This window comes from Scyliorhinus canicula, chromosome 7 (assembly GCF_902713615.1).
Source record: "Scyliorhinus canicula chromosome 7, sScyCan1.1, whole genome shotgun sequence".
In the NCBI taxonomy this organism is placed as follows: domain Eukaryota; kingdom Metazoa; phylum Chordata; class Chondrichthyes; order Carcharhiniformes; family Scyliorhinidae; genus Scyliorhinus; species Scyliorhinus canicula.
Genome location: NC_052152.1, coordinates 192159705 through 192179122, shown reverse-complemented (window position 1 = coordinate 192179122; position 19418 = coordinate 192159705). Strand labels below are relative to the sequence as shown.

Sequence of the window (19418 nt, the reverse complement as noted above, 5' to 3'; positions counted from 1 at the left end):
CTTATTCTACCTAGACTTTCCAGACATCCAAGCTTGGTCTCTACCTTCTCCAACAGGGAAAACAGAACCGGTCTTGCTCGGAAATATTTAGGCATAGCGTCGGGGTTGACATGGATTTTGGCTCTGGCTCCTCTTATTTTCCCAAGGCCCCGTTGGAAGACAACTTTGCTGATAACTTTGCACAGTTCTTCAACAATCAGTCTGAAAATCTCCAGCCAATCCAGCCTGATCCACTGGTGCCAGTCTCTCCCCTAAGACTTGGTCCCTGTCCTTGCACAATGATGAGTAGAAACCAGACGGACTGCTGCCTGTAGGTCACTGGGCCGTTGTAGTACCCTTAATGCAGAAAGGTTCCCTCATGTAGATGGTTTATCTGGCTCTCGTGTCTTCAAACTCAAGCATTGGATACCAGTTTGGAGGCAATCAAATGTCTGTTCCCTAATGACAAGACACAGCAGCAACCATGTGCACATCCAACTCCAATGGATGACCATTTACGTATAGCTTCATCATTATTTGAGCGACCTTGGTATTGACGATACAGTTTAATTGCATTGTCTCTTCATCTGGAAGTGGACATATCTGCATGGTACATGTTGGGCTTGGCTTCTTCCCTGATCAGCATGCCTTTTGCCAATTCCTATAGCCTTGCCTTGGTTGTACTCTTTTACATGGCTTACAATAGTCCATCATCTGGTATTTGCATTCGTCCAGAGTGGGTTTCCTAGCATTCTTAGGATTATCATGAAATTTCCTTGATTGCTGGGGGACACCAGCTGAGCTCCGACTTGGTGATGGGCACGGTCACCCGAGGAATGGGCATCGTTACACGAGGCTCCTCCCCCTAACTGGAGGGCATTACCATCAGGTGCCCTCTGTAGCTCATGAGCCCCTTTTTTACGTTAGCACAGTGGCTAGCATTGCTGCTTCACAGTGCCAGGGTCCCAGGTTCAATGCCCACTTGGGTCACTGTCTCTGCAGAGTCTGCACGTTCTCGCCATGTCTGTGTGGGTTTCCTCTGGGTGCTCCCGTTTCCTCCCACAAGTCCCGAAAGACATGCTTGTGAGGTGATTCTGAATTCTCCCTCTGTGTACCCGAACAGGTGCCGTAGTGTGGCGACTAGGGGATTTTCCACAGTAATTTCATTGCAGTGTTAATGTAAACCTAATATTATTTCTGTGTTCTCTAAGGATACGGCAATCTCAATGATGTTTTTTAGATGCAGGTTAGGCTCTGCCAGTAGCTTTTTGAGTTGTGACATTGTTTCTTCCACACACCAATCCTGCAAATCCCGGTCAGGGTTGGGTCGAATTCACAATGTTCTGGCAGTTTCTGCAACCTGGTTTAAAAATTGAGTGACGATCTCCTGTGGTCTTCCTCACCTTCATATTAAAGCGGGTTCTCTGGAGGATAATAGAGGGCTTCTGATCATAGTGATTCCGTCCTAGGTCAACAAGCTCGTCAAAAGTTTTCAAGTCAGGGACATCTGGGTAGGTCAGGCTTTTTATTATGCTCAGTGTTGGAATCCCACATGCTGTCAGCAGAATCACTTTCAGCTTCTCATCTCCCACGATGTTATCAGCCCAGAAGAAGTAACCCATGTGCTCCGGCTATGGGCTCAGTCTTTACCGTTAAAGTTATAAAGTTCGAGTTTACTGAAGAGAGACATTTTGTTCCTTACCGGACATGCGGCTTGTATTCAACATTCTGCTTGGAAAAACGTTTTACTCCTCATCGCCGACGTAGCAACTTCGCCAAGGCAAGTCTATTAACAATAACTCCCTTTATTAAAGTAACAAAAAGAGCCGCGGCCACGGTGTACAACACTTGCGCCCAGTCCAGGTCTTAACTGCAGGTTTTGAACCCCCGCCATGCACCTCCTATTGAGTGATCCTGTGCCCGCTCAATAGGGGAATTCATATTCCGCAAAGCCCATGGGGACATAAATTGACAATCCCCAATGTCTTTTATGGTGATCGTAACAGGGACCAAGAACCCAAGAGCTTGGTGACAAAGAATTGGCATGAATGAGAGATCACTATGGAACATCATTATGGGACATAATATTGCACGAGTCATAGGGCGCAGCACTGAGGCCACTGGGACATATCAAGCCTAATGCTGCCAAATGAGGATTTCAGCAGGAGTGGTAAGAGTTTGGGATGGAATTGGACAATTTTGTGAAGGTAGTCGCAAGGTTTGAAATTCAGCTAATGGAAGAACTGAACACCAACATCATCAGTTTGGTTTGATTAATTAGCAGGAAAAGGAGAAGGATTTGATGCCTGAACTTCTCAACATTAAACTCTGGGCCTCAGAGAGCTGAAAAAAAAATACCCTTGGTATTTGTGTTTATCTAGACAATGACCAGTTTCAGATGACGCGCATGAACTCCAGAGACAATAAGAAATTTGAACATCAAACTTGGAAAGAATAAGACCATAAGACATAGGAGTAGAATTAGGCCACTCGGTCCATCGAGTCTGCTCCGTCATTCAATCATGGCTGATATTTTCTCATCCCCATTCCCCTGTCTTCTCCCCATAACCTCTGATCCCCTTATTAATCAAGAACCTATCAATCTCAGACTTAAAGACACTCAGTGATATAGCCTCCACAGCCTTCTGCGGCAAAGAGCTCCACAGATTCACCGCCCTCTGGCTGAAGAAATTCCTCCTCATCTCGGTTTTAAAGGATCGTCCCTTTGGTCTGAGATGGTGTCCTCTGGTTCTAGTTTTTTCTACAAGTAGAAACATCCTCTCCACGTCCACTCTATCCAGGCCTCGCAGAATCCTGCAAGTTTCAGTAAGATCCCACCTCATCCTTCTAAGCTCCAATGAGTATAGACTCAACCATTCCTCATACGACACGTTCTTCATTCCAGGGATCATACTTGTGAACCTCCTCTGGACCCTTTCCAAGGCCAGCACATCCTTCCTTCGACACGAGGCCCAAACACTGCTCACAATACTCCAAATGGGGTCTAACCAGAGCCTTATACAGCCTCAGAAGTACATCCCTGGTCTTTTATTCTAGCCCTCTTGACAAGAATGCTAACATTGCATTTGCCTTCTTAACTGCTGACTGAACCTACATTAACCTTACGGAATCGTGAACAAGGACTCCCAAGTCCCTTTGTGCTTCTGATTTCCTAAGCATTTCTCCATTTAGAAAATAGTCTATGCCTAAATTCCTCCTTCCAAAGTGCATAACCTTACACTTTTCCACACTGTATTTTATTTGCCACTTCATCGCCCACTCTCCTAGCTTGTCCAAATCCTTCTGCAGCCCTCTTGCTTCCTCAATACTACCTCTCCGTCTGCAGATCTTTTTATATCTGCAAACTTAGCAACAGTGCCTTCAGTTCCTTCCTCCAGACCATTAATGTATATTGTGAAAAGTTGTGGTCCCAGCACCAACCCCCTGAGGTACACCACTAGTCACCGGCTGCCATCCTGAAAAAGACCCCTTTATCCCCACTCTCTATTCATGCTATTCAGAAACAAAGTAAAATGCAAGAGGATAGCACTTATGGTGGTTAGCACTGCTGCCTCACAGCACCATGGACCCGGATTCAACTCCGGTCTCAGGTGACTGTGTGGAATTTACACTTTCTCCCAGTGTCTGCGTGGGTTTCCTCCGGGTGCCTTAGTTTCCTCCCAGAGTCCAAAGATGTGCAGGTTCGGTGGGTTGGCCATGTTACACTGTCCCTTGACATCTAAGAATGTGTAGGTTAGGTGGGTTACAGGGATAGGGTGGGGAAGCAGGCCTGGGTAGAGTTCTTTTTCCAGAGGGTTGGGGCAGACTCTATGGGCCAAATGGCCTCCCTCTGCACTGTAAGAATTCTGCGCTGTAGGAATTCTATGATTCTATAACAAATGGAGTAAAATGGAAAATTACAAATTATAAAACAATTTATGAATATGTTCTAAACTATTTTACATGAACAGGGTTAAGCAGAATTGCAAAATTATGACTAACAAAGAAATGTTATTAATAAATTAGGCATTGCTTCAACTATATTTTACATGAGGTGATATCTTTCAAATGGCCAGCATAGTGAGCATAGAATTCTCAAGCTTCCAGCTGTTGAAGCTTTAAAAGAATGGCTTCAAAATAAATAAAGCCTTTTTCAGTAACTAACTTAAAAGATGAATTAACTTAAATTTCACAGCTTGAACACACCTTTTCCGTTAATAAAAGTGGTTTCTCCGAGTGCTCACCTGTCATATCATGCCTTGTGACAAAGCTTTCAGGAGTGGACGGAAACACTGATCTCTCCACGGGTGTAATCCTTCTTGCTACACAAATCATACAGGACTGCAGATCTGAAAGGGAAAAAACTGATTTTTCATTTCTAATTTTCAGGTTAGAATTATTAACATCTTTTATAAAAAGAAACAATATTATTCTGTACCATAGACAATGTTCCATGCTATTTAATCACCTGACACATAACAATTACAGATGCACAAAAGCAAGCAGTCATGATGATTTAGGGTTTCAGAACTCCTGAAGTAAACGTTAGCAAAGTTGGCCTTGCCCTCTGTGCAATTGATGGTTCAATTACAGCTTTTAATACTAACAATACTGAAGCAGATCACTGAAGCAGATCCACCTAAATTATTTACTGGGTAGTTTAAGAAAATATTCCACTTTCTGACCACAGGAAAATGGTTTTAAAAAATCTTGCTATCATGCACCAACTTTATCCCATTTCCATTCATGTGGCAACACCAGTGTTCATTTCATTTGCCGCTCCTCAGATAATGAAGTAGTCCATGTCCACATGGCCTGACTAACTTACGGGCATGTACTGATAAAGTAGCAAGTAACAGACAATCACCATCTCCATCAAGCAAGTTTAACCAACTCCATTTGACATTCAACAGCATTACCATTATCGATTCCTTCACCACTGAGAGTCTGGGGCTCAGCTTTAACCAGAAACAAACTGGACCAGCCACAATAATACTTTGGTTATAAGAGCAGTTCAGAATCAGGACAGTCAGGGCAGCACGGTGGCGCAGTGGGTTAGCCCTGCAGCCTCACTGCATTGAGGTCCAGGTTCGATCCCGGCTCTGGGTCACTATCTGTGTGGAGTTTGCACATTCTCCCCGTGTTTGCGTAGGTTTCACCCCCACAACCCAAAGATGTGCAGGCTAGGTTGATCGACCACGTTAAATTGCTCCTTATTTGGAAAAAATTAATGGAGTACAAAATCAGGGCAGTCTGCTGAAAATGACATACTTCCTGACCCCAAAAAACCTTTCTAAGGCCAAAGTACAAGTGTGGAATGTGATGAAATATTCTCCAATTGCCTAATTGAGTGCAGTTCCAACAACACTCGTGACATTCGACAACATTCAGGGCAAAACAGCCTGTTTGATCGGTATGCCAACCACCACCAGTGCAACAATGTGTACCATCTACCAGATGAACTGCAGCAACTTATCATGGCTTCCCCAACAGCACCTGCCAAAGCAATGGCCTCTAACACCTAGAAAGACAAGAGCAATAAGCACATAGGAATACCACCCCTGAAAGTTCCCCTCCAAAGCACAGATCATCTCGACTCTGTTAATCTTGCGTTTTCATCATCGCTGAGAAATCCTGGAGCACTCTCCAGGTGTACTGTGTGTATACCATCATTGACTGTAGCAGTTCAGGTAGATGGCTCACAATAACCATTTCAAGGAAATTGGGATGTGCAGAAATACTGGCCTTGCAGTGGTGCCTACATTCCATGAGTGAGCAAATAAAAACATTAAAGCTTGATACATTTCAGCCAATTGGCTAAGTGACCTCTTTAATAAAAGCAAATCAGTTCAGCTTTCAACTGCAAGTCCTAACGGCTTAATATATTAGAACATTACCTTCACCTTCTTCAGTCATAGCTTTTGGCTGAGAAAGTGCAAAGCACTGCATAGTTTCATATTTCTGACGTGGCTCGTGGTTGCCATTCGACTCATCTAAAGTATCATATGGCATCTGAACTAACATACGACAGTTAAACGTATGGCTCTTCTGTCTCTGCGTTTCATTTGTCCAAGAAACGCCATTCACTGAAGAATAAATAAACAAAGATCATGAGTAATAGTACAGCAATGTTTATGGTTAACAAATCAGACATGCAATCTGTAAATCCTGGAGATGCATTAATTCACATCATTCAGATATCTGCAAAGCTGTTAAGAGGCAGATAATTAATGGGGATTATCATCACATTGCCAAGTCTTCAGCCTACTCCAGGAACATGCCAGCTCCAATACCTGGCTGCACCAAGTCCTCTCCAATAAACATACACAGCAAGACTGCACATGGGCATTAATTTCATACGCTAGATTTTTGCTACTGCATTGGGCGTTCCTGAAATGTTTATAATTCAAGGTTACAAGTACAGAAATACTTAATCTCAATTTTCTTTGATTCAACGTGTCAAAATAAAGAAAATTCAATCTGAAAAAGAAAATAATTGTTGGATACAAAACTTTTTTTGTTCTTTTAATAATTTTGACTTTCTGCTTTGTTGTCTTTTTCTGTTGGAATAACTTGATTGCTCTAGCATTTTTAGAAACAAACGGTTTTATCCAGTTTTATTTTTTGAGATGCCAGTCATTCACACCAAAAGTGCCAGCATTCACAGCTCACCAGTGATTCACAGCAGTATCAAGGGAACGTGCAGGCAAATAACGCCATACCTCAAAGAGCATTGAAAAAAATTATTTCATGGGATGTGGGCGTCACTGGCAAGGGCCCTTGAACAGAATGGCTTACAAGGTTATTTCAAAGGGCAGTTCAAAGTCAAACACATTGCTGTGGGTCTGTGTCAGCAGTGGGCCTGACCAGGTAAGGAGGCAGATTTCCTGCAGTATAGCGCATTAGTGAGTCAGATGGGTTCTTATAAGAACTGATGATAGTTTAATGGTCCCCATTACTGAGACTAGCTTTCAATTCCAGGTTTTCTTAATTTGCTGTCACGGCGTGATTTAACCCGTGCCCCCATAAAATTAGCTTGGGCCTGTGGATTACTAGTCCAGCGACCGTACCACTATGTCATCATCTCCCCGCCATCAGCAAGTTTGAAATCAAATGGCCTAATAGTTTGTATGTAAAGTCGAAACAACGTTAAAATTGGTAATATGACATTGCTCTTCCAGCCGCCACTCTCCAAGCCCATAAACTTGTGCATACAAATAAAGTTTACTGTGGTCGTACAAAAAAAAAATAAAATCCAGAGGCCAGCAACTATGAGACATCACGTTCATTAAGTTTTGGTCTCCTTACTCGAGAAAGGACGTACTGGCGCTGGAGGGTGTGCAGAGGAGATTCACGAGGTTAATCCCAGACCTGAAGGGGTTGGATTACGAGGAGAGGTTGAGTAGACAGGGACTGTACTCATTGGAATTTAGAAGGATGAGCGGGGATCTTATAGAAACATATAAAATTATGAAGGGAATAGATAGGATAGATGCGGGTAGGTTGTTTCCACTGGCGGGTGAAAGCAGAACTAGGGGGCATAGCCTCAAAATAAGGGGAAGTAGATTTAGGACTGAGTTTAGGAGGAACTTCTTCACCCAAAGGGTTGTGAATCTATGGAATTCCTTGCCCAGTGAAGCAGTTGAGGCTCCTTCATTAAATGTTTTTAAGATAAAAAATAGTTTTTTGAAGAATAGAGGGATTCAGGGTTATGGTGTTCAGGCCGGAAAGTGGAGCTGAGTCCACAAAAGATCAGCCATGATCTCATTGAATGGCGGAGCAGGCTCGAGGGGCCAGATGGCCTACGCCTGCTCCTAGTTCTTATGTTATGTTATAGATGGTGGACCAGCCTCCCCGAACAGGCGCCGGAATGTGGCGACTAGGTGCTTTTCACAGTAACTTCATTTGAAGCCGACTTGTGACAATAAGCGATTTTCATTTCATTTTTCATTTCATTTTCAGTGGGAGGAACAGGACTGTTCCCCAGCCCTTCAAGGCAGCTCTGAGTCTCTTTCCTGCCAGTCACAGCCACTGCACATGGTGGTCACCCTCCACCAACGAAGCTCCAAACTCAAGCCTCCTGCTGAGATCTGACCCCCCCGCCCCCTGCCACCACCACTCTGCCATAACAAACCACAATCTCTCCCTTCCACCCAGTTGCTAACTTCTGTATTGCTGGTCATAACTTTTTTTTTTAAACTAGGAAAGCCACAAGAAATCATGGGAAGAAATGAGTCAGCAAAATCTTATTTCAACTAAAAATTTAAATCCAAGTTAGGTGTTAATTGACAGAGTAAATGCGTCATTGTGCACATTTTACAGTGTGGATACTGTTAGTCGTTTGTCAAAATAGCTTTCTGCCAAGGGAAAGCACAGGAAGTCTCAATGAGTGAGCCTTAGCAAGCAGCAACTGTGAATTAAAATTGCCAAAGGTCACACCCCAAAGGATTATAGTCATGACCTTGATGCAAATGCATCTCTTCCTGACAGCTACCATTATGACCTATTAAACCGTAAATTTTAAGATGCTATTAACGTATCCATTCCTAAGTTTAGGCTAGTTCCCACAAAAATTCAATTTGTCAAATGGAACCTCCGAGAAGCACTACGTTGTCCTGCGTAGGACCTTGTCCACAAGAAATGCAAATGGGGTCAAATGATGGCAAGTTATGATGGTCCATGAGCCAACATAACAATCAGAGTACTGGTCACAATGACAACAGTCAGCTCTTATTGGATCTTGTAAAAGGGCTTGAATATCACAGGACATAGATTGAAGTGGGACCATTTATTGCTCTACCCTACTGCCAAAAGTTTGCAATAGGAATCCAGCCACTCGGTGCTCTGAACTGCTGCCGCTTCTATCTCTGGGTAGCTTGACTTGTCAAAGATCGGAGTTAAATTCACCTTATTTGGTTGCATATCTTTCCATTGTGCTATTGATTATCCGGAATCTAAACTGATTTGTTGTGGACTGCTTTGCTGAAGAACAAAAACAGTACTCTCACAGCTTGGGTTTACTTATCTGTCAGACTCCTTGGTTGGATTAAAACCCTTTCCATCCATGCGCCGTGATGTTGGGTGTTCCCACCTGGTCGCAAAGTTTTGGTAATCAAATCAAGACATACGTAGGAGGATGGGGTGGAGACCTGCAGTCTGATTGACACACTTCATTCCTTAGGCCACAATTTTAAAGGCACAATTTAAAATACCTGTAGATTTTGGTAAATTTCGAAGAAATTCATCCCGGTCCTCTTGATGAAGGATGTTATACACGCTCGTGTTCATAAGTTCCTCCTGTTTGTACTGAAGGTACTGGGTAACGTTTTCAGACACAAAAACTATGTTTCCATCTCGATTGACCACAAACAGAAAGCCATCCAAGGCCTACAAACCACAAAGAAAACCATGTCTTGTTATGTAAAATCTCTGTAGGAATATTTATCAGCATTCACCACAGGGTTCATTTCAGAGCAGCAAGTGAAGGCGTGTATCTTAAAAGATGCATGTCCAACAGCATTAAGAAAAAAAAACTTTTCTACACAAAATCTACTTGGATAATTAAACCGTCCAAATGAGAGTTTCTTCCAATTCAAAGGCAAAAATGCATGTGTGATAGAAACTAAAATTAAATCTGTTGCGCCTTTGAGGCTTACCTTAAGCAAGAGAGGACCCAATGAATCCTTGTCAATGACTCCTTGCCCTGTCGAAGATACGTCCGCTTTCTGCACATCATCTTCACTTGAAGATGCTTTTCCTATGAAGAAAAACAATCATTTCTTATTACACGGACACTAATAATGAAAAAAAACAGAAAAGCTGCTCTCAAGTTTCACTGCCAAATACGCATTGTTTCCGCGAAGTAACCTGGGGGTATATTTTTAAAGTTGGAGTTGCGAACAGAGCTCATAATATACGTTAAAAAAAAAGTCTAAGTATCATTCAATTTCTTTATCACAATTCCATTACACCAGTTTCTCAGTTTAAAAATATTAACAATTTACCACGGTCAATAGCAAGTTATTTACATAGTCCGTGTTCACAGCAGAAAATCCCAACATGCTTCCTGGATGGGCATAAAGAAGAGTGGGACACCCAGCCGAGAATGGAAAGATTAGGAGGGATGATGAAAATGATGGAATTGTAGGAAAGAGGAGAGGTAGAGAAGTTTAGGGAGAGAATTCTAGAACAAAAGACCAAGTAACGGAAGGTCGTGTCACTCATGGTGTAATGAGTGAATGAATAGGAAACGTGCACATCCGATTAGAGTCAGGGTAATTAATACTTCAGAGGATAGAGTTGGAGGAAATTGCAGAGATAGGGCTTTTCAAGTCAAGGATGAGGATTTAGAGATATAAAAATGGTGCTAAAAAAACAGAGCAGGTCTAGCAACATCTTGTGGCCAGAGTAACAGAGGTCACGTTTTGAGTTCAATTGGACTTTTCCTTGGAATGGACTACCTGGGACAAGATTGAACCAAGAACTCTGGTAAATTGGAGAAACTCAGTAAAGGCTACTGGTGTTTTGTTTGAGCTAGAATTCAAATAAGAACTCACAAAAGTAAGTAATATAGGACTAAATATTCCACCAATTCTTATGACTGACGAAAAGAACTAGCGTTAATAGAGTTTAAAATCAAGTGTTTGACTATTTTCTCAGCAGGATGAACACATATGTTAACTGCGGATCTTTGTACAATAGCCCAAATTAGTCTATCATACTGGAACAAGAATTCAATCACTTTGCTCTGGGACCACACTGCCAAATGACAAATTAAAATTAAGCAGTTACAAAGCAATTCTTGAAAGAGTGGTGGTGGTGGTGGGGGGGGGGGGGGTCAGCATGGCAGCACAGTGGTTAGCACTATTGCTTCACAGCCGCCAGGGGCCCTGGTTCGATTCCTGGCATAGGTCACTGTGTGGTGTCTGCATGTTCTCAGTGTTTGCCTGGGTTTCCTCCGGGTGCTCTGGTTTCCTCCCACACGTTCCAAAAGATGTGCTTGTTAGGTGAATTGGACATTCTGAATTCTCCCTCAGTGTACCCAAACAGGTGCCGTAGTGTGGCAACTAGGAGATTTTCATGGTAACTTCATTGCAGTGTTTTTTTTTAAATTTAGAGTGTCCAAATCGTTTTTTCCAATTAAGGAGCAATTTAGTGTGGCCAATCCACCTACCCATCTTTGGGTTGTGGGGGCAAAACCCACGCAAACACTGGGAGAACGTGCAAACTCCACACTGACAGTGACCCAGAGCCGGGATTGAATCTGGGACCTCGGTGTCGTGAGGCAGCAGTGCTAACCACCTCACCACCGTGCTACCCCAACTTTATTGTAGTGTTAAGCCTACTTGCGACACTAATAAAGGCTCCTTCACCTGAGGAAGGAGCAGTGCTCCAAAAGCTAGTGATTCAAAACAAACCTGTTGTACTTTAACCTGGTGTTGTAAGACTTCTTACAAGAAAGAAGGGAAACAGAAACCAGAAAACTATACGCCTAACATCTGTCACTAGGAAAATGCTGGAATCCATTCTTAATGAAGCATCAGAATATATAGAAAATCATAATACAATCTGATAGTCAAAATGGCTTTGTGACAGAGAAATAGCATTTGACAAATTAGATAGTTGTTTGGTAGCACAGAATTTGAGTATTGCTAAAAAATAGAGACATTGCTGTCAAAGCCTTTTGTCTTGCATTCATCAGGACAGTTTATAAGAATAACAACAGTAAAAGGAACAACTACAAGAGAAGAGAGTACTGACTTGTTGGCAAGTGGACTCTGATCTAGGCCATGGAGAATGCACCAGGGAACTGTTATCTGCCAAGCTCATTTTTGAAAAAACCGGGTTCATCCCCCATGGCAATAACTTGACCAGAGTCAACCTGCCTGGTTTGAATTTGAACAAAAACTTGAAAAGGTAACTGGCAATCTTGTGAACTATCCTGGGGAGTTTAAAACAAAAAGCTTCAATAGCATGTCTATTTTTTTTTTTTAAAGCAATTCTAGTTTTTTGAGGATGTAACAAGCAGGATGGAAAATAACCAGTCAAAGTAGTGTAGTTGCATTTCCAAAAAGCTTTTGAAAAGGTGCCATATAAAAAAGTTACTTACTACACCAGGTGCGAGCTCATGATGTTAGGTGTGATACATTAGCATGGATTGAAGATTGGCTAACTAACAGGGTTTGGAATAAATGGGCCAGTTTCGGGATAGCAAACTGTAATTTGTGGAGTGCCGCAAGGATTGGTGCTTGGGCCTCAACTATTTATGATGTACAATAATAACTTGGATGAAGGGACCGACTGTACAGTAGCCAAATTTGTTGACAATAAGAAGATGGGGAGGAAAGCAAGTTATGAGGAGGATACAAGGGTTTGTAAAAAAGGTTACAGATAGGATAAATGTGTGGGTAGAAATTTGGCAGATGGGAGTATAATGTGAGGTGTGTACTGTGGAAGAAGATGCGAAAAGCAGATTATTTAAATGGAGACAGACTATAGAATGCTGCAGTACAGAGGGATCTAGGAGCCTTATACATGAATCACAAAATGTCAGCAAGCTGGTACAAAAAGTAATTAGTAAGGAAAACGGAATGTTTTTTGCAAAGGGGATGGAGTATAAATGTTAGGAAGTCTTGCTGTAACTGTACAGGGCATTGTAACACCACACCTAGAGTACAGTTATCATCCCCTTATTTAAGGAGGGATATACTTGCATTGGAAGCAGCTCACAGACTGATTCCCGGATGAAGGGGTTTCGTATGAGGAAAAATTGGGCAGATTGGATTATTACTATACGCATTTGAGTTGAATTGAATTGATTGGAGTTTGGAAGAATGTGAGATGATCACTCGAAACACAGGATTCTGAGGGGGTTTGACATTTGCAAGTCAGTTTTATCTGTAGTTCAACATCTCAGAGGGGTGAGCAAATTCCATTTACTTTTGTTCCAGCCATCAGCCAAATCAAACTATGCTGCAGACCTGCCATTAATGGCTAAACAGGAAGGGATCTGATTTTGAACAGTTAGTTGTAAATTCAACAGTGGCTTGTAGGTCCCATCACTGCAGCAACTGAGGTCCCCTGTTTTTATAATGCTGATAGAAGTACAAAAGAGAGGGAGGCAGAGGCAGAGGGGGGCAGGCGGAGGCAGAGAGGGGCAGGCGGAGGCAGAGAGGGGCAGGCGGAGGCAGAGAGGGGCAGGCGGAGGCAGAGAGGGGCAGGCGGAGGCAGAGAGGGGCAGGCGGAGGCAGAGAGGGGCAGGCGGAGGCAGAGAGGGGCAGGCGGAGGCAGAGAGGGGCAGGCGGAGGCAGAGCGAGGCAGGCGGAGGCAGAGCGAGGCAGGGGAGGCAGAGCGAGGCAGGCGGAGGCAGAGCGAGGCAGGCGGAGGCAGAGAGAGGCAGGCGGAGGCAGAGAGAGGCAGGCGGAGGCAGAGAGAGGCAGAGAGAGGCAGAGAGAGGCAGAGAGAGGCAGAGAGAGGCAGAGAGAGGCAGAGAGAGGCAGGCGGAGGCAGAGAGAGGCAGGCGGAGGCAGAGAGAGGCAGGCGGAGGCAGAGAGAGGCAGGGGAGGCAGAGAGAGGCAGGCGGAGGCAGAGAGAGGCAGAGGAGGCAGAGAGAGGCAGGCGGAGGCAGAGAGAGGCAGAGGGAGGCAGAGAGAGGCAGAGGGAGGCAGAGAGAGGCAGAGAGAGGCAGAGAGAGGCAGAGGGAGGCAGAGAGAGGCAGAGGGAGGCAGAGAGAGGCAGAGGGAGGCAGAGAGAGGCAGAGGGAGGCAGAGAGAGGCAGGCGGAGGCTGAGAGAGGCAGAGGGAGGCAGAGAGAGGCAGAGGGAGGCAGAGGGAGGCAGGCGGAGGCAGAGGGAGGCAGGCGGAGGCAGAGGGAGGCAGGCGGAGGCAGAGGGAGGCAGGCGGAGGCAGAGGGAGGCAGGCGGAGGCAGAGAGGGGCAGGCGGAGGCAGAGAGGGGCAGGCGGAGGCAGAGAGGGGCAGGCGGAGGCAGAGAGGGGCAGGCGGAGGCAGAGCGAGGCAGGCGGAGGCAGAGAGAGGCAGAGGGAGGCAGAGGGAGGCAGAGGGAGGCAGAGGGAGGCAGAGAGAGGCAGAGAGAGGCAGAGGGAGGCAGAGGGAGGCAGAGGGAGGCAGGCGGAGGCAGAGAGAGGCAGGCGGAGGCAGAGAGAGGCAGGCGGAGGCAGAGAGAGGCAGGCGGAGGCAGAGAGAGGCAGGCGGAGGCAGAGAGAGGCAGGCGGAGGCAGGGAGAGGCAGGCGGAGGCAGGGAGAGGCAGGCGGAGGCAGGGAGAGGCAGGCGGAGGCAGGGAGAGGCAGGCGGAGGCAGGGAGAGGCAGGCGGAGGCAGGGAGAGGCAGGCGGAGGCAGGGAGAGGCAGGCGGAGGCAGGGAGAGGCAGGCGGAGGCAGAGAGAGAGGCAGGCGGAGGCAGAGAGAGAGGCAGGCGGAGGCAGAGAGAGAGGCAGGCGGAGGCAGAGAGAGAGAGAGGCAGGCGGAGGCAGAGAGAGAGGCAGGCGGAGGCAGAGAGAGAGGCAGGCGGAGGCAGAGAGAGAGGCAGGCGGAGGCAGAGAGAGAGAGGCAGGCGGAGGCAGAGAGAGAGGCAGGCGGAGGCAGAGAGAGAGGCAGGCGGAGGCAGAGAGAGGCAGGCGGAGGCGAGAGAGCAGAGAGAGAGGCAGGCGGGAGGCAGAGAGAGAGGCAGGCGGAGGCAGAGAGAGAGGCAGGCGGAGGCAGAGAGAGAGGCAGGCGGAGGCAGAGAGAGAGGCAGGCGGAGGCAGAGAGAGAGGCAGGCGGAGGCAGAGAGAGAGGCAGGCGGAGGCAGAGAGAGAGGCAGGCGGAGGCAGAGAGAGAGGCAGGCGGAGGCAGAGAGAGAGGCAGGCGGAGGCAGAGAGAGGGGGGCAGGCGGAAGGCAGAGATAGAGGACAGGCGGAGGCAAGGCAGAGAGAGGCAGGCGGAGGCAGGGGGCAGAGAGAGAGGCAGGGGGCAGAGAGAGAGGCAGGCGGAGGCAGGCCGAGAGAGAGGCAGGCAGGAATGGCAGAGAGAGAGGAGGCGAGGCAGAGATGAAGGCAAGAGAGAGAGAGAGGCAGGCGGATGGCAGAGAGAGAGGCAGGCGGATGGCAGAGTCGAGAGGAGGCGAGGCAGAGAGAGAGGCAGGCGGAGGCAGAGAGAGCAGGCAGGCGGAGGCAGAGAGCGAGGCAGGCGGAGGGCAGAGAGAGAGGCAGGCGGATTTGGGCCAGAGAGAGAGGCAGGCGGAAGCGGCATGAGAGAGCAGGCCGGCGGAGGCAGAGGAGAGAGGCAGGCTGGAGGGCAGAGGAGAGAGGCAGGCGGAGGCAGGAAGGCAGGCGGAGGCAGAGGCATGGAGGAGGCAAGAGGCAGGGGAGGCAGCGGCAGGGGCGAGCAAGAGGCAGGGGGAGGCAGAGGCAGGGGGAGGCAGAGGCAGGGGAGGCAGAGGGAGGCAGAGGGAGGCAGAGGCAGGGGGAGGCAGAGGCAGGGGGAGGCAGAGGCAGGGGGAGGCAGAGGCAGGGGGAGGCAGAGGCAGGGGAGGCAGAGGCAGGGGGAGGCAGAGGCAGGGGGAGGCAGAGGCAGGGGGAGGCAGAGGCAGGGGGAGGCAGAGGCAGGGGGAGGCAGAGGCAGGGGGAGGCAGAGACAGGGGGTGGCAGAGACAGGGGGTGGCAGAGACAGGGGGTGGCAGAGACAGGGGGTGGCAGAGACAGGGGGGTGGCAGAGACAGGGGGTGGCAGAGACAGGGGGTGGCAGAGACAGGGGGTGGCAGAGACAGGGGGTGGCAGAGACAGGGGGTGGCAGAGAGAGGGGGTGGCAGAGACAGGGGTGGCAGAGACAGGGGGTGGCAGAGACAGGGGGTGGCAGAGACAGGGGGAGGCAGAGACAGGGGGAGGCAGAGACAGGGGGAGGCAGGACAGGGGGGAGGCAGAGACAGGGGGAGGCAGAGACAGGGGGAGGCAGAGACAGGGGGAGGCAGAGGCAGGGGGAGGCAGAGACAGGGGGAGGCAGAGGCAGGGGGAGGCAGAGGCAGGGGGAGGCAGGGGGAGCAGAGGCAGGGGGAGGCAGAGGCAGGGGGAGGCAGAGGCAGGGGGAGGCAGAGGCAGGGGGAGAGGCAGGGGGAGGCAGAGGCAGGGGGAGGCAGAGGCAGGGGGAGGCAGAGGCAGGGGGAGGCAGAGGGGGGGGGAGAGGCAGGGGAGGCAGAGGCAGGGGGAGGCAGAGGCAGGGGGAGGCAGAGGCAGGGGGAGGCAGAGGCAGGGGGAGGCAGAGGCAGGGGGGAGGCGGAGGCAGGGGGAGGCAGAGGCAGGGGGAGGCGGAGGCAGGGGGAGGCGGAGGCAGGGGGAGGCGGAGGCAGGGGGAGGCGGAGGCAGGGGGAGGCGGAGGCAGGGGGAGGCGGAGGCAGGGGGAGGCGGAGGCAGGGGGAGGCGGAGGCAGGGGGAGGCGGAGGCAGGGGGAGGCGGAGGCAGGGGGAGGCGGAGGCAGGGGGAGGCGGAGGCAGGGGGAGGCGGAGGCAGGGGGAGGCGGAGGCAGGGGGAGGCGGAGGCAGGGGGAGGCGGAGGCAGGGGGAGGCGGAGGCAGGGGGAGGCGGAGGCAGGGGGAGGCGGAGGCAGGGGGAGGCGGAGGCAGGGGGAGGCGGAGGCAGGGGGAGGCGGCGGAGGGGGGGAGGGGAGGGAGGGGGAGGCGGAGGAGGCGGAGGCAGGGGGAGGCGGAGGCAGGGGGGAGGAGGGGAGGCGGAGGCAGGGGGAGGCGGAGGCAGGGGGAGGCGGAGGCAGGGGGAGGCGGAGGCAGGGGGAGGCGGAGGCGGGGGGGGGGGGAGAGGCAGGGGGAGGGAGGCAGAGGCAGGGGGAGGCAGAGGCAGGGGGAGGCAGAGGCAGGGGGAGGCAGAGGCAGGGGGAGGCAGAGGCAGGGGGAGGCAGAGGCAGGGGGAGGCAGAGACAGGGGGAGGCAGAGACGGGGGAGGCAGAGACGGGGGAGGCAGAGACAGGGGGAGGCAGAGACAGGGGGAGGCAGAGACAGGGGGAGGCAGAGACAGGGGGAGCAGAGACAGGGGGAGGCAGAGACAGGGGGAGGCAGAGACAGGGGGAGGCAGAGACAGGGGGAGGCAGAGACAGGGGGAGGCAGAGACAGGGGGAGGCAGAGACAGGGGGAGGCAGAGACAGGGGGAGGCAGAGACAGGGGGAGGCAGAGACAGGGGGAGGCAGAGACAGGGGGAGGCAGAGACAGGGGGAGGCAGAGACAGGGGGAGGCAGAGACAGGGGGAGGCAGAGACAGGGGGAGGCAGAGACAGGGGGAGGCAGAGACAGGGGGAGGCAGAGACAGGGGGAGGCAGAGACAGGGGGAGGCAGAGACAGGGGGAGGCAGAGACAGGGGGAGGCAGAGACAGGGGGAGGCAGAGACAGGGGGAGGCAGAGACAGGGGGAGGCAGAGACAGGGGGAGGCAGAGACAGGGGGAGGCAGAGACAGGGGGAGGCAGAGACAGGGGGAGGCAGAGGCAGGGGGAGGCAGAGACAGGGGAGGCAGAGACAGGGGGAGGCAGAGACAGGGGGAGGCAGAGACAGGGGGAGGCAGAGACAGGGGGAGGCAGAGAGACAGGGGGAGGCAGAGACAGGGGGAGGCAGAGACAGGGGGAGGCAGAGACAGGGGGAGGCAGAGACAGGGGGAGGCAGAGACAGGGGGAGGCAGAGACAGGGGAGGCAGAGACAGGGGAGGCAGAGACAGGGGGAGGCAGAGACAGGGGGAGGCAGAGACAGGGGGAGGCAGAGACAGGGGGAGGCAGAGACAGGGGGAGGCAGAGACAGGGGGAGGCAGAGACAGGGGGAGGCAGAGGACAGGGGGAGGCAGAGACAGGGGGAGGCAGAGACAGGGGGAGGCAGAGACAGGGGGAGGCAGAGACAGGGGGAGGCAGAGACAGGGGGAGGCAGAGACAGGGGGAGGCAGAGACAGGGGGAGGCAGAGACAGGGGGAGGCAGAGACAGGGGGAGGCAGAGACAGGGGGAGGCAGAGACAGGGGGAGGCAGAGACAGGGGGAGGCAGAGACAGGGGAGGCAGAGACAGGGGAGGCAGAGACAGAGGGAGGCAGAGACAGAGGGAGGCAGAGACAGAGGGAGGCAGAGACAGAGGGGAGGCAGAGACAGAGGGAGGCAGAGACAGAGGGAGGCAGAGACAGAGGGAGACAGAGACAGAGGGAGACAGAGACAGAGGGAGACAGAGACAGAGGGAGACAGAGACAGAGGGAGACAGAGACAGAGGGAGACAGAGACAGAGGGAGACAGAGACAGAGGGAGACAGAGACAGAGGGAGACAGAGACAGAGGGAGACAGAGACAGAGGGAGACAGAGACAGAGGGAGGCAGAGACAGAGGGAGGCAGAGACAGAGGGAGGCAGAGACAGAGCGAGGCAGAGACAGAGCGAGGCAGAGACAGAGCGAGGCAGAGACAGAGCGAGGCAGAGACGAGACACACACTCACAGGCAGACACAGAGGCAGAGAGAACAAATGAGAACTCTGGGCTTCACTATTAATTCCTACCTTTGAAGTCACTGTACTTCAAAGGTCATTCAAGGAAACTGTACAACAACAACTTTGCATTTATATAACAGCTTTAATGTATTAAAACGCCCAAAAGGTAGAGTTTAGTTTAGGCAAGACCAGCGAGTGTAGGAGAAGGGACTGAGTAACTCTGTGTAAGCTATGCTGGCTGGGGGGGGGGGGTTATTTACTGAGTTACGTTTACATCTGTAAGTATTGTTATAAAATCATAAATACCTTAATAAAATGTTTTTCAAAAAAAGTCTGAAGGTGTTTCAGAGGAGCAGTATCAAACAAAATTTGACAGTGACTCATTCCATTGGATATTTCCCTCAGTAGTACTTTGTAGAGAGCTATAATGTATCGGATTACCTTGCTCCTTTATCTGACGAATCTGCCTCACAGTTTCTTTCAAGATTGCACATTTATCAGGTTTGACATTGAAGTTGTCAATGTCACTTAGGTTGGCAGAGATTAGTTCAGCCAGCTCCTCGATGTATTTGCTCTCTTGCTCACGACGACGCTTTTCAATGCTACAATTCACACTGACAAACACAAGTTATGCAGGAGATGAATACTCTAATAATGATTACCAACATATAATCTTACAACAGTCTAGTTCCTGCCATATTGCTTTCACCACAATCTATATATTCTGCTACTTTATTTTTTCTAAGTTCAATGACTTCTACTTGATAGAACGTACATTGTTAAACAGTGATATGCTCTATGTGGTGTACTCCAAATTAGCCATCGGCAAGCGTAATTAAGAAGTCAATTTATATACCAAAAAAATGTTTTCTGGAATAGGACTTTCAAAGAAAGTACTCAATTGAGGGGATTCGTCAGCATCAGATTCCATAGTACATTTGAGTAAACTTACTTTGCCACATTGGTCTGCTGTCCCTTCAGAGTCAAGAATTGGCA

At 49.8% G+C, this 19418-nt stretch overlaps 1 protein-coding gene across 10 annotated transcripts in view; it reads right to left on the bottom strand.

The window, feature by feature from the left end:
- LOC119969648 (nuclear receptor coactivator 3-like) overlaps positions 1 to 19418 on the bottom strand; it is a 289402-nt gene that overhangs the window by 59537 nt on the left and 210447 nt on the right. For 9 of the 10 annotated variants that reach the window (XM_038803571.1, XM_038803575.1, XM_038803578.1 and 6 more), the window contains 5 exons: positions 18864 to 19036; positions 9636 to 9736; positions 9192 to 9366; positions 5877 to 6065; positions 4224 to 4328 (listed from right to left, as the gene is read on the bottom strand). In XM_038803571.1, the coding sequence (XP_038659499.1) occupies positions 4224 to 4328; positions 5877 to 6065; positions 9192 to 9366; positions 9636 to 9736; positions 18864 to 19036 (743 nt within the window). The remainder of the gene's footprint in view (positions 1 to 4223; positions 4329 to 5876; positions 6066 to 9191; positions 9367 to 9635; positions 9737 to 18863; positions 19037 to 19418) is intronic. The other variant, XM_038803581.1, reaches the window with a different exon arrangement.